At 47.4% G+C, this 14,575-nt stretch overlaps 1 protein-coding gene across 1 annotated transcript in view; it reads left to right on the plus strand.

The window, feature by feature from the left end:
* The window catches only part of Cdh13 (cadherin 13), a 954,417-nt gene that overhangs the window by 905,631 nt on the left and 34,211 nt on the right, over window positions 1-14,575 (plus strand). Inside the window, exon 11 of the mRNA XM_036188640.1 lies at window positions 13,088-13,230. Coding sequence (XP_036044533.1) covers window positions 13,088-13,230 — 143 coding nt within the window. The remainder of the gene's footprint in view (window positions 1-13,087; window positions 13,231-14,575) is intronic.

The raw sequence follows: 14,575 nt of genomic DNA on the forward strand, positions 1-14,575 counted from the left end.
GCTACATTGTAAAATGTCACATGTCACATGGGAGAAATCATCAGGATTTGAATTTGTGTCTGCCTGCCAGGGAGGATTTTTCCAACTTTTTTGTCCATCCATGAATAAGGAAGGATCCCTCTGGTAGAGACTGTCATAATTTATGAAGAGTCGGAAAGAAGCATGGAGGTCATTATTTAGGATGTCCTTTGTTTACTAGATGGGAAACTGAGGCTCAGCAGTAAAAGTTATGTGAACATCATAGGCCAAAGTAGTGGTGGAACTGTGTAGCTGTTTCCATATCAAAAATACCTGTAACATTTCATACCAAAAACAGGAAAGCTGTATGCTGACTCCATCGGCAAACAGTTCAGCACCCTGACTGTGGGGCCCCATGTGTCTGAGCAGAACACCATGGCAGAGGAGGACGTAGTGGAGGGTGTGCATCTCATTGCACATAGGAAACAGACAGCAAGCAAGGGACCAGACCCCTGATAGATAGAAAAAAAAAAAACTCCAAAGACACTCCACACTGACTCCCTTCTTGCAGTTCCCATGGCCTTCCAAACCAGCACCCACAGCTAGGAACCAAGCCTTAAAAGCTTGAGCCTGTGGGCAACATTTCATATTCAAACCATAACATGAACCCTGGCTAGGGACCAGCACACACCAGCCTGTAATAAGTAGGCAACAATGTGGGGGTGGGGATCAGTCATAATATCTCTATGGTTCAGTGACAGAGTCTTCTGGAGACCTTCATCCAGAGAAGTTTGGTTTGGTTTAGTTTTTGTTTTGTTTGTGTTGGTTTTTTGTTTGTTGTTGTTGTTGTTTTGTTTTGTTTTGTTTTTTTGCCCTTAATAACTCTGGAAACTGTGGAAAATGACTTTGAAGGAACTTGATTACATAAAGCAGCCTTACTGAGATATGGTCCTCCCACTGAAAGAGACATTTGTTACCAAACCCGACAGCCCGAGTTCAAGTCACTGAGCCTGCATGATGGAAGACAAGGACCATTTCTCACAAGTTGTTCTCTGACATCTACACACTCACTGTGTCATGCCCCACCACCACCACACACACAGATATGCACAAAATAAATGCAAAAATAATATTTAAAGACTACAAGTCAATGACTTCTAGTACATTCTTTGAACCATGCAGCCAATGCCACCATGAACTCCAACACATTTTTATCCCCTGAATAGATCCTCTATACCATATTCCTCCCCTGGCCTCCCAGACCCTTGCTCTGGGCAATCACCCACCTACTATCTGTCTAGCCTACTGGCGGATTTTGGTGCTCCTCAAAAATGGAACCATACAATGTGTCATCTCCCCCGGGCTCTGTGGCAGAAACATGAACATTTGAGAAGTCACGGGGTCTGGAGAAAAGATACCTTCCTCTATTTTTTCCTCAGCTTTATATGATTTTTTTGTATGTTCTGAAATGTTAAAAGGTTTTTACAGCAAGTGCCCTTTCAGCCTTCATTCAAATTTGACTGTCACCCTCTGGGTCCTATCTCTCTGGCACATAGTGGCATATCTCTCCCTGACATATCACCACTTTCATAGTGGATCCTCATGGGAGGTCCATCTCCGTTGAGAAGGCAAACACTCAGCCCTGCAAAATCAAATGTCAGTGTGGGGGATTTGAAAAGTCAAAGAACGTGAGTAAATTAACATTGGCGCTCTGAAAGGCACTGTCAGGTCCAAAGGACAAAGGCTCAAAATAGCTACCCAGGAAAGCCCTGTGTCTGAGATGTGAGGCCTGGGGATGCCACAGGCTAGAAGGACCACTAGGTGACTTTGCTCAGCCGGCAGATCAGAGGCTCTGGGAATAATGGAATAAAGAGACAGCAGTCCCCTCCCCTTGCTACAGCTCACATTTCCGTGCAGCTTTGAGGACTCGTGGGTTTATTCTAGGCGTCAGTGTCGACCTTGCTTTGGGAGGGAATGAAAGCTGCTTGAGGGGAGATGCTTTCCTGCCGTCCCAATGTGCCTCAAACATTCGACAGTTGTGATGATGTACAGAGTCACCCTTCTCTCTAAGGGGGTGGTTATGCAATACCACGTGGGTGGCTAAAGACAAGGTGGGAGGGTGCATGGGAGGGTGGAGCATGGCACTGGGCAGGGAGCTGTACTCTGTGTTGCTCTGAGCCTTGCAACACAGTCTAGAAGTTCACATGGGAGCCTGAGGAGTGGCACTGGCTACCATTGGCCAGCCCACAGCCTGTGCCCAGAAGCAGGTGACTCACTGCACTGCATGTGTGTAAGTGTGTGTAAGTGTGTGTGTGTGTGTGTGTGTGTGTGAATGCATATGTACACATACATGTATCTGTGCATGCATATATCATGTACATGGAGAAGAGATGTTGAATTTTACTTCTATTTTATTGTCTAGATCTGTTTTAAATTGGGTGATAATAGTAACAATGATAACAATAGTGTGTTGGTTATTTTTTGGTCACTGTGACAAAATATTGACAAAAACAACTGAAGGAAGGAAATCACAGTTGGGGGTACAGTCTGTCACAGCAGGGAAGCCAGGGTGACAAGAAGGCAGAAGGTTGTCACATCATGTCCACCATCAGTAAAGCAGAAAGTGATGAACGCTGGTGCTCAGCTTGATTCACACATAGGTGAGACAGGGTCTGCAGTCCAGCGTAGCCTTGAGCTTGCTGTAGAATCAAGGATGACTCTGAACTTTTGACCTTCCTGCCTCCACCTCCTAAGTGCTGGGGGATATACCACCATGTCCTGTGCTGGGGGTAGAACCCAGGGCTTGGTGCCTGCTTATAGAGTGAGGATAAAGGGCTTGATGCTCAGCTCAGATGTCTGCCCAGTACATGAATTGACGTGGATGTGAACTCTGTGAATGCGACAACTGGGGTGTGAGATCATGGCGTCCATATGCGGCATTCCCCGTGTCTACCCACGACCACTGGGAGCAGGAGGGAAAACAGAAACCAGGCAGGTCTCTGGGCTGTCAAGGAACTCTGTCTGCTCAGGAAGCACATGGCTGCTGTGTGTGTGTCATTGTATAGTGTAGACACTTGTAGGTTAGAAGGGCTGGAGGAGCGTTCTGGCATATGATTGTTGATAGTGTTTATTAATATCTTTACACTTACTCATTTATTTATTTGTATGCACAGGAGTGTGTGTGTGTGTGTGTGTGTGTGTGTGTGTGTGTGTGCGTGTGTGTGGATACCACAGTACTCACACAGAGGTCCAAAGACAACTTCTGAGGTCCAGTTCTCTCCTTCCACATGAGCGTTCTAGAGACTGAACTCAAGGCATCAGCCTTGGCAGCGAGCGCCTTTACCCTCTAAGCCATCCCATCAGCCCTTGATTTCTTTTAACGAATAAACGTGGAATTGTCATATTGGACCTAATATTTATGTAGTGTAGGTCAGGCCAGGGTAACAAAATACCTTAGAGAATGGATGGTTTATACCAAGGAAATGATTTTTATGTGCTCTTGAGGCTGGGAGTTCAAGATCAAGGTTGCAGCACATTTTTTCCTGCTCTATTCCTGCAGGCTCACAGCTGCTCCTAACTGTGCCCAGGTGACATAGCATCAGTGGGGCACCGAAGATAGGTGACAAACAGAGCCCTCTGGTACCTCTTCCTATCAGGACACTAATCCTGTCAGCTCAGAGGCTCACACTGTGACCTCACTTAGCTTTAACTGCTTCTCTAGAAGCCCATCTCCAAATACATTCTGGGTCTAAGGTTTCAGTAGCTGAATGGGTAGGGTCGGGTGCCAGGTCCTCTTGTCTTCCCTTAGTGCCACACCCTGGCTTATCACCATCGGAAGGCAGCTTATGAATCTTGTGATCTCTGAAATCCCTGAACCTCAGAAGTCCCATGAGCTCCCCGAGTCTTATGCGCCCCCTCCTCCTTCAAAAAAGGAAAGTTTCAATAGGGGGAAATGGCCCCAGCAAGAGGCAGAGCTGGCTTTGTAAAGATGGGTGCCTGGGATGTTAGTCTATCCTATGTCTGCACCACGCATACATCAACATACTGTAGAGAGCTTTCCTAACCCACCACCACCATTCCAGAGAGTCATCTGGCCACATCTGCCATGGTGTGATGTCTGCACAGTACCCCATTGTCTAAGTCACCAGACATCTTTGATAACAGTCACTTAACTTCTCTATAACTTTGATAGGTAGGGGTGGTGAAGACACTGTTAACAGTAGATGTTTCTGCTTAACAAGTGTGGGTAGTGTTTTAGTCCCAGGACTTTTCTCAGACAATCACAATATAAAATCTGTGTAGTCGAGTCTCTGAGAAGTGCTGCAAAGAAGGAGGGATCCCACCCAGCTTTAACCCAGCACACCTCGTGTTTAGAAATCCCCCTTTATGTTTCCTTAGGCTAAACTAGTAGAGGAGGAGTTTCTGTATCCAAGAGTGTACAGCTTGGAGGATTTTCATTTACTTCCTGCTAGAACGCTGGTTTATCAGCTGTTAAACTTGAGAAGCCTCTTCTGATATCTCCTGAGATGTTAGCTACAATTAGATAAAAAGTTCAAGACAAAAAAATTATTATACAATGATACCCTCTTTTTTTCCGATTTTTTTCTTTATTATTATGTGTTTTAAATTTTATACATCAGCCATGGGTTCCCCTGTCCTCCCCCCTCCCGCCCCCCCCCCCACCTTCCCCCCAGCCCCTCCCCTCCATTCCCATGTATTGTTTTTAATTATGTGTACGTGTGTGTCTGTAGGTAGGTTTGTGCATGTGAGTGGCAGTACCTGTGGAGGCCAGAAGAGGGTGTTGGAGCTCTGGGAGCTGGAGTTACACACTGTTAAAGCCCTCCAACATGAGTATTGGAAACTCACCTGGGTCCTCTCTGAAAACTGTATGCATTCTTAACTGCTGGGCTGTCTCTCCAGTCCACAATCGCCTCTTTGGAAGACCAAAAAGGTCCAAAGAACCACCCGGGTTCATTCTGGGTTTCTTTCCAGTCCAGGAGAAGTTGATTGACTCAGCAAGGATATATTCTTCTATTCTAGACTCCACACAGAAAGACATTTAAAAAACAGCCAAACTATCTTACACAGACACTCCCAGAGGCTCATGGGAGATCTAAGTGCCCTGAGATGTGTAACAGATGCAGCATGGTTATCAGTGGTAAACATGACTCCTCATGTAAACTCAGACAGTCAAGGTTAGGGCTATAACAGGTGGCCTTTATGGACTCTTTATCCAACCAACAAATATTTGTTGATTTGACATTAGGACTGGGCCCTAACAGGTCCTGAAGATGGCTGAGAACGTGGCAGAGGCAGTGTCCTTGCATGGTGTTTGCATTTTAGAGGACCTAGCAATGAAAATGTGAATAAATGGATAGCCACAGGAGGGGCAGTGTGAGCACAGCTTCCAGCCACTTCAGTCTCCTCTGGAAGGGGTAACTCAATGGGGACGGTTCACAGGAGACTGAGTCTCAGTGGTATTCATGGGACTGGTTGGAAGGGGACATTTGAACTGGGACCTGAAGAGTAATAACAAGCCAACCTAGGAAAGAGGTGGGACAGGGAATCCCCTGGTGGATATGACAGATAATATGAACAGCAGAAGAGAATGGCAGGCTTTGAGTGGGAAACAGGGTGAGTCAACGGTGGGAAGTAAGCAGGGATCTACCATGGAGCCACAAAGTTTCCCACCGCTCTGTGGGCCGATCCTAGGGCCCTCTCATGTGTGACTTCTTACCAATTCACCCACCCATTCACAGATTCACCTATCACTGATCAAGGTCTCATAAGGACCCAGCCTGTCTGAAGAACAGGAAGCCCAGTCTCTCCCAGGAGCCCAGCATCTTCTGGACAAGCTGCAGTATCAAGCTGTGATGCTGGTTTTCAGTGTCAGCTTGCCACAACCTAAAATCACTGAGAAGGGGGTGTCAGTTGAGGGGCTGTCTACAGCAGGTTGGTCAGGGGGCATATCTGTGAGAAGTGTCTTGAGTACTAATTGATGGGAAGTTATGCCCTGAATTGGAGTGGCACCATTCCCTAGGCTGGGCCTTGAACTGTATGATTAAAGAAAACTAGCTGAGCAGAGCAAGCAGATGCCATGGGTACATTGGTTTCCCTCTGCCCTTGACTGTAGATGTCATGTGACCAGCTGTCTCAGGCTCCTGCTGCTGTGAGCTCCTTGCAGTGATGCACTGGAACTTATAGCTGCAAGCCCCTCTTACCCTATGTTGCTTTAGGTCTGGGTGTTTTTATCACAGTGGCAGAAATGAAACTAGAATGGAGACAGTTAGGACCCGTGGCAAAGGTAAGTGTGTGTGATCAAGACTGACCTCCCTGCCTTGCTCGCTGCTGCAATGTCCTGCCTCCACAGTGGAAGGCTGTGGAATATGCTGGGTGAGTTGGGATGAGAGTACAGCTGCTGTCCATTGCAGGGGGAAACCTCAGAGCCTTCACAGAGCAGGTATATGCTCACAACTTGAACCATGAACCCCAGCTATGTGTTCCTCCTGAGCCCTCACCACTGTTGTGAGCTTCCAGAGTCCTGCCACATCCCTGCCTCAGTCCCTGTAGCCAGTCTTCCCCCAGGAGCACAGCATATGCTGGTGACTGCTTAGACCCCATCGTGAAAGAATGCCACCTAAGTCACGCATCCTGCTGACCCAATCACCTTCTCTGGGCAGCCTGCCAGACCGTGTCCACTGACCTTCAGGAAACAGGGAAGATTCAGCTATCTTTCTTCCAAGATGCCCAGCAGAATATGGGCTCACTAGTGCCTTCTGGAAGGTGCTAAGCCTCTGTTCAGCTTGGTGTCTGATGGGTTCTGAGAGTCAGGTGCTGGCACAAAGCCATGTGTGTCCATTAATCAACCTCTTAAGATCTCAGAATAAACACAGGCCAGCATCCATGCTGGCTTCTGACCCATCATCATGTCTGCCAGGGAACTTACTGCTTTGAGAGCCTCCCTGAGGAACAGACCCAGCCAGACACCTCCAATCCATTGGCACCAGTGAGCTAGGGATGAACATGACCTATAGGCAGTGCAGATTGGATCTGTATGGAGGATTCACCAGTGCCATGCTCTGTGGACAGAGAACTACATCCCTCTGAAACACTGGAAAACAGACCATTCTATTATTTTAAGGGATGTGAGTGCATGAGTGTGTGTGTGTGCACGTGCATGCATGCATGGGGGGGGGGCATTTCATATCTGTGTTCTTAGGCCCAGGATGTGTCCATCAGTCTGAGCTACAACACACACAAATGCAGAGGAAAAGAGGGGGGGATGAAGAGAGAAAGAAAGGGGGAAGAAGGCGGTCTGCTGGCATGTTGGCCCGAGTCCACAATCCCAGCAGGAGGATGGAGGATGACCACTAATTAGAGATTAGCTTTGGCTATGTAGTTAGTTCCAGGCAACCCTACACTAAAGAGTATGGGACTCAGTCTCAAAAAAAGAATCCAAGATAGATAATTGGTAGGTAAGTAGATAGATAGATAGATAGATAGATAGATAGATAGATAGATAGATAGACAGACAGATAGACAGATAGATAGATAGATAGATGGATGGATGACTGGTAAAACATACATAGAGCAACCACAGAAGCCCTGCGCACATCACAATTAGGGAGCCAACAGTGTAGAACGCCCAGCCCATGTGACCTGCTCTAGACAAACAAAAGTGGGTCTGAGCCTGGGAGACAGAGAGCCAGGTTAGAACCACAGTTCTGCCATCTAAAAGCTGCAGGACTTGGACAAGTGCTGGTACACTCTGAACCTTTGCTTCCCCTTCTGCATTGTGATGGAATGGTCCATTGTGAGGCATCTTCTGGGGGAGACGGGTTGATGAACATGTGTTCCCATTTACAGGTTCTGCAGGAAGCAGATACAGAAAACAGAAAATACTCATCACTTGTGGCTTATTGTTCTCATGGCCTGTAGCTGGAGAGCTTCTCTCCAGGTCCCACCAAGCCCCTGCAGTCCCACAACCCATGTATAAAATAACCACTCAGAGGCTTATATTACCTATAAACTGTATAGCTGTGGCAGGCTTCTTATTATTTACTTCTTCTATCTTAAATTAACCCATTTCTATTAATCTATAAGTTGCCACGTGGCTCGTGGCTTACCAGTACCTTACATCTCACTTGTCATGTTGGCGGCTGGCAGGTCTCTCTGCCTCAGCCTTCCACTTCCCCCAATTCTCTTCTCTTTGTCCCGCCTATACTTCCTGCCTGGCTACTAGCCAATCAGTGTTTTATTTATTTCCCAGAGTGACACACGTAACATACAGAACATCACACAGCAATAGCCCTTGCTGTGAGTATAATCAAATAGCTGTTTGTGTAATAATTAATATTCATTGGAGTGTGTATTAGTTACTTTTCTCACTGCTGTGACAAAGTTTCCGACAAACACAACTTAAGGAAGGAAGGAAGGGTCCATCTGGGCTCATGGTTTGTGGCTGAGGAGTGCGAGGCAGTCAAGAAGCAGAGATGAACGCCAGCGCTCAGCTCTCCTTCTCTTTCTTATTAAATCCAGGACCCCAGCCCATTAGATGGTGCCATCCATAATGCTTAGGGCTGGTCTTCCCTCCTCAGTCCCCCCACTCTGGAAACACCCTCATAGATACACCCAGACGTGTGTTTCCACAGTGATCCAAATCCTGTCAGATTGAGTGAAGAGGGGCTGTCAGATGTGGGTCCGCGCTCAGGGCTCTCTTGGCAGTTACGAAGCCGTGTGCCCTAACTTTGTGTCTTTCCTCTGATTTTCCTGTCTTGTACTCTTCCTTGTAATTGTCAGTTCCCCCACCCTCTGCTCTCCACACAGCCTGCACCAGGAGCTGGCCCCTGATCCTGGCTGTGCCTTCCAGTGCCGACACCCACCCAAGGCCAGGGCTTGGCAAGAACTCAAAGCATGTCCGCAAGGCTACATTACGTACTGAAATGAGCTCTGTTCCTAATTTGATTCTTTTTTTTCCCTGTAACAAGCAAAGTTCACATTACAGATAAATTGCCCGGAAATTTCAATTTAATAAGGCATATGCGTTTTTCGGGTCCAGAAGCACAGAAAACATTTTGCAGGCTGGTATTTTCATACTGAAAGGTTTATTAAAAGGACAGCTTTGAAAATGTCAGAAATTTACATAGTGTGTCTGGCCAGTTGGCTCAAAAGGGCTGATTTAACCAAAGTACTCAGAAGTCATGACGTGGAAGAGCCTGTTGGCAGGCGGCCTTGAGCTGAGGTCCCCTGTGGGTCATGGAGGATGTACCTGCCACTCCCGGCTGTCAGTGTGGATTGTGTGGGTGGGCAATGTGAGCTGGCAAAAGTAGAGGACTTGGCAGCTTTTAGCAATGGAGCAGCCCTTGGCCTCCGTGTCCATTGGGTGTGTTCTAACCAAAAGTAGCAAGCAGAACAGCAAAGGCACCTGGGGTGCAGGCATACCTCCTCAAGGTGTCGTGGAAGAGGCATCGAATAAAATAGGTAAACACAAGAAAACAAACTGAAAGGATCCAAAGAAACACAGGTAACTAAGTATGGACAGCTGGTTGATCTCTGTCTCTCTGTCTCTCTCTCTCTCTCTCTCTGTCTCTGTCTCTCTCTCTCTCTCTCTCTCTCTCTCTCTCTCTCTCTCTCTCTGTGTGTGTGTGTGTGTGTGTGTGTGTCTGTCTGTCTGTCTGTATGTATGTATGTGTGTCTATGTATCTGTGTGTGTCTGTGTCTGTGCCTGTGTGTCTGTGTGTGTGTGCCCATAAATGCATGCACACGTGTGTGTAGATAACAAAGGTTGACATCAGGCATCTTCTTTTATTACTCTTTACCTTATTTCTCTAAGACAGGGTCTCCTCCTGAGCCTGTGGCTTATCAGTCCTGCTAGACTGGCTGGATAGAGAACCCCAGGGGTTTTCCTTTCTCCATTTCCCACCAGCCATGCTGGGCTTAGTAGACACACACCACCACATCCAGATTGTGACAGGGGGATCTGAACCATCTCCAGCCCCTACCTGGCTACTTATTTTAATATTTATTGTTACTACATTTAGTTATGTGAGTGTGTGTGTGTGTGTGTGTGTGTGTGTGTATGCACACATAATTATAGATGCCTATAGCCTATAGAAGCCAGAGGCATTAGAGCCTCTGCAGATGGAGTTACAGGCTGGCAGTGGTGAGCTGCCTGATGTGGGTGCTGGGAAACAAACTTGGGCCCTTTGCAAGAACAATAGGTGCTCTTAACTGCTAAACCATCTCCCTATCCCCTATCTTTTTTTTTTTCCAGACAAGGTCTCATTATGCAGCCCTGGCTGGCCTGGAACTCTCTATGTAAACCAAGCTGTCCTCAAAGTCACAGGGTTCAACCCACCTTTGCCTCCCAAGTGCTAGGATTAAAGGAGCGTGCCACCACACCCATTTTGAACCGGGTTACTTTTCGGGAGAGACAAATACAACAGCATAATCTTTCAAAGCCACAGAAGCCCTTGCTTTCCTTAGACCCAGGGCATCTCAGGCTACTAACACTGGAATCTCTATGACAGTGTGGCTTCTGAGATCATGATTCCATGCACTGATCTCAACGTAAGGTCTCTGAACACAAAACAGCAAGGCAACCTTGAATTCACCGCAGAATTGTAGCTTCGAAAGACAACAGGTAAATGACAGAGAGAAACAAACAGCGCTGCTGGCCTGAGAAGCTGGATTACTTAATTCCATTTTTATTTATGTTATAAACTGAGTTGTGTGGTGTGGGAATAAAATATGGTCCATTTAACATACTCATTATTTTAAGTCTGTTGAACCACAAGTCATTCCTGGATCTGCCATGAACCTGCCACCTTTTAAATGAGAAGCCATTGTCACTTCTCTCTGTATTTTCCCTCTGCACACATATTCCCGCTGACAGAGAAAAACACATGCAGCCCAGGTGCTGAAGGGGCGCTTGGTGGTGCATACCTCCAATCCCAGCACTTGGGAAGCCAAGACCAGAAAATGTGAGTTCGAGGCCAGCGTGGTCTACATAGTAAAACCCTGTTCCAAACGCCGAGGGCTGGGATGAAGTTCAGTGGTAGAGGGCTTGCCCAGCACACACAACTCTCCAGGTTCCACCTGACTGTTCACCATTCACCAGGTACTCAGCTTGGTTCTAAGGATAGTATCTAGCCTTTTGCTTGAGGAACAGACACCACACTGAGGAAAGGCCAGCCCCTGGAATCCAGTGTGCCAGCATTGAATTCAGTCTCCACTGTGTCTTAGCAGGGCTACTTTTCATGAGTCACTAAACTTTGGTTAGGAGTTGCTGTAACTTCAAAAGAAGGTGATGCAGTTCCATGTGGGTTGTTGTCAATTACAGAGGAAGAAGTGTGTCACTCAGCAAGTGTAGCCCAGTGCTGGGCACAGATGTGGATTCCTCTCTTGGTCTAGTCAACTTCAACCTCCTCCTCACACAAGAGAGCTTAGACAATGGCTAGGGTGGCCAATCTGCACAGCCTACATTAGGCAGCAGCCAGCAAGGCCCCATGTGGAGTGATAAGTACCACCAAGATATCACACAGGGTGCTTGAGAGTAGCCGTCGGAGTGGGTCTTGAAAAACAATAGATGCTTGGCAGACACAGGTGTGAATTATTCTGGATGAAAGGCTGTGTGTTCTCAGGAGTGAGTCTTGTTTTAAGGAATTCTGAAATGATCATTGAGGCAACAAGGGTGTGTGGGAACTGCATTGGCCTGAAGCAGTCTCTCCATCCATCCCAGCATGGCCACCACTGTGGAAGCATCGTTCCCAGCGCTCTGCAGTGTGGGATTGTCACAGAACATCACATGCAAAGACACATGTGACTTCGGGTCCTAGTGAACTATTGCGTATCCACAGTCTAAAAGCCACCATACTCTCAGGTGCCCTGTGTAGAGCCTGAGACTCAGGGGGTGTTCTTCACATGCACAGAGCCTACCATCAGCCATCCCCAACATGCAGATGAGGAAACAGCAGAGACCTTTGCCCTGCTGGCCTTGACATACTCACATGGCCTCTGGACTACACCTTGGTTTCCTCATCTGTGGAGAGAGAGATAGTAGCACTGTGCCAGCAGGCTTGGTGAGCAGACTGGCAGACACTGTGTCAGTGGGTTGTGCCATGCCATGTGAGGTCTCAGTGTGATGCAGGAGGCTGCCACTGTAAATACAGTTATCATTAAATGGGTGCCATGCCCGGATGCTGTCCCAGGAAAGACAAGACCAGAGATCAACCTCAGATGCAGTTCTTCAGATGCTGCCCATCTTCCTTTTTAAGACACTGTGTCCCACTGTCCAGGGTCTCACAGATTAGGCTAGGCTGGCTGGCTTTAGAGTCCCAAGGCTCCTCCTGTCTCTGTCTCCCCAGAGAGAGATTAAGAACACATGTCACCACTCTGGCTTATTTTTCTTCCAAGGGTTCTGGGGAGCAAGATTAAATCATGTTACCAAGTGAGCTATGCCCCCGCCCTCTGGTGCCCATCTGTAACCCATGGGACAAAAGCTCCCCTGACTCTGCCACAATCCCAGGGGCAGGACCTATGGCTGACAGTAAACATGCTCTGGTCCTCATTTAAATGGCAACCTAGTGATGCCTCTCACCCAAGGATTCCCCCCTCTGCATGTCCTCCGAATTTGTGCATCTTCTCCTTTGCTGACACCACCCCACAACCCTGCCTAGGTTCAAGTGTGACAATATCCATGAGATCATTGGGGTTACCCTTGCTCAAAGGCAATGACTACACCAAGCATCCATCTGTCCTGTCTATCCTTTGAATACAGCGCATCCTCCATCTGTTCTGCAAAAACGTATGCACCAAGGTGTGCTAGAAAGAGCCTGAGCTGTGGCTGAGGAGACTGGCTGTGACTTTGACCTCTGGGGAAGCCAGGCAGCTCCTAAGAGCCTCCTCTTCTGAAGTCATCACTAGCAGGAAAGGAGGCATGCCTGTCACCTGTACAGTATAGAGCATGCTCAGAATGGCTTAACAAATGAGCACCTGGAACTGAAAGGTTTGAGGATTGAGTTGAGCATGCCCTGGCACTGAGCCAGGGAGCCAGGGCCCTGTGCTCAGTACATACTTCTTGACTCTAATTGGAATACAATCTGATGTTTGGAATTTTTTTCCCCCTCAGGTACTCTGTTTACAAGGATCCAGCAGGCTGGCTGAATATTAACCCTATCAATGGAACTGTTGATACCACAGCCGTGTTGGACCGGGAGTCCCCATTTGTCCACAACAGTGTGTACACTGCCCTGTTCCTGGCCATCGATAGCGGTGAGTCACTTGGAAAGGTCTATCAGAGAGCACATGTCGCTTTCAAGTGTATTTGTTTTTTAATGATTTTTCTGATACATGTGTGAGGTATTCATGGAGAGGAGGAACATGAGTGGGAACGGAGATGCTCTTACTATATACACATAGATCTGGTCAATGGTATTCCCACCCCCAAGGAATCACAGTCTTTGTAGAAAGGCAAATATGTCCATTTGGGGTCAGAAAGGAGGCTCACTATGTTCTCTCAGGGATGGGTCCCAGGTTAGGAGGCCACACCAATGCTGTCCATCTCAGTGCTGTGTCCTTACCTGCAAAGGAGGTTCTGGGATAGAATGGAAGAGGATATCACTGACCCCAGAAACTGAATTATTGCCCCTATGGATTGGTCCTATTATGCCACAGACCCATAGAAAGACATTGGATCCTCCCAGCCTGTCACTAGATAATAACAAAATGCTGCTCCTTCAAAAGCTAAGAATTCAGTATCCCATGCCAGACTCCATGTTAGATGCTGGGGACTCGGCAGTGAATGAACTAGGACCTGTCTCCCAAAACATGCATGCAAACGGAGTATGTGGTACCTCAGGCACTCTTTGTTCTTCGGGAATCAGACTGTGCGGCAATGGCACACACAGAGGGGAGTCCTTAGGAGACATATGGTCATCTAGACAAGATGGTAATCAAGCTACTTTGTTTAGAGAGGCAGTGTGTGCAGCTCAACACAGGTAAGGAGCTTAGGTTTCTGACTGTGCTGTTAGGAAATGGGTGAATATGTGCGTGCATGTGTGTGTGCTGCATATGTGGGTGTGGTGCATGTATGTGTGTGTATGTGTGTTCATCTGTGTGGTGTGTGTATGGTGCATACATGTGTGTGGTGTGTCCACTGTGTTCATGAGCATGCATATGTGTATATGCGTGTGTGTGTGTGTGTGTGTGTGTGTGTGTGTGTGTGTGTGTAAAGCTCAATGGAATCTCACATTGATAAGCTTCCCCTACACTTGCCTACTACCTCAAGCTGGTCCCACGGGCCAGGGATCAGGGTTGGGGATAAGCTGAGATGTCTTTGAATCAAATGCACACAAAATATCTCTTCCTGGTTTTGGTACAGTTGGCAGTTTGGAGTTAAAGGCTGGATTTTGAGTCTCCCTAGGTCAAGACTCTTTTCAGGCTCTTTATATTTGCCCATTCTACTCAGCAACAAGATGTAAGCTAGGAACTTTCAATCTATCTCTCCATGCTGGGAACCCATGCATGAACCAAATGTGGGGACAGGCATGGTACAGATGAGTCATCCACGGCACACAAAGGACAGTTAAGTCAGCCCTTGAGTTCTCCCGGAAAGTCA

This window comes from Onychomys torridus, chromosome 5, assembly GCF_903995425.1.
Source record: "Onychomys torridus chromosome 5, mOncTor1.1, whole genome shotgun sequence".
In the NCBI taxonomy this organism is placed as follows: Eukaryota; Metazoa; Chordata; class Mammalia; order Rodentia; family Cricetidae; genus Onychomys; species Onychomys torridus.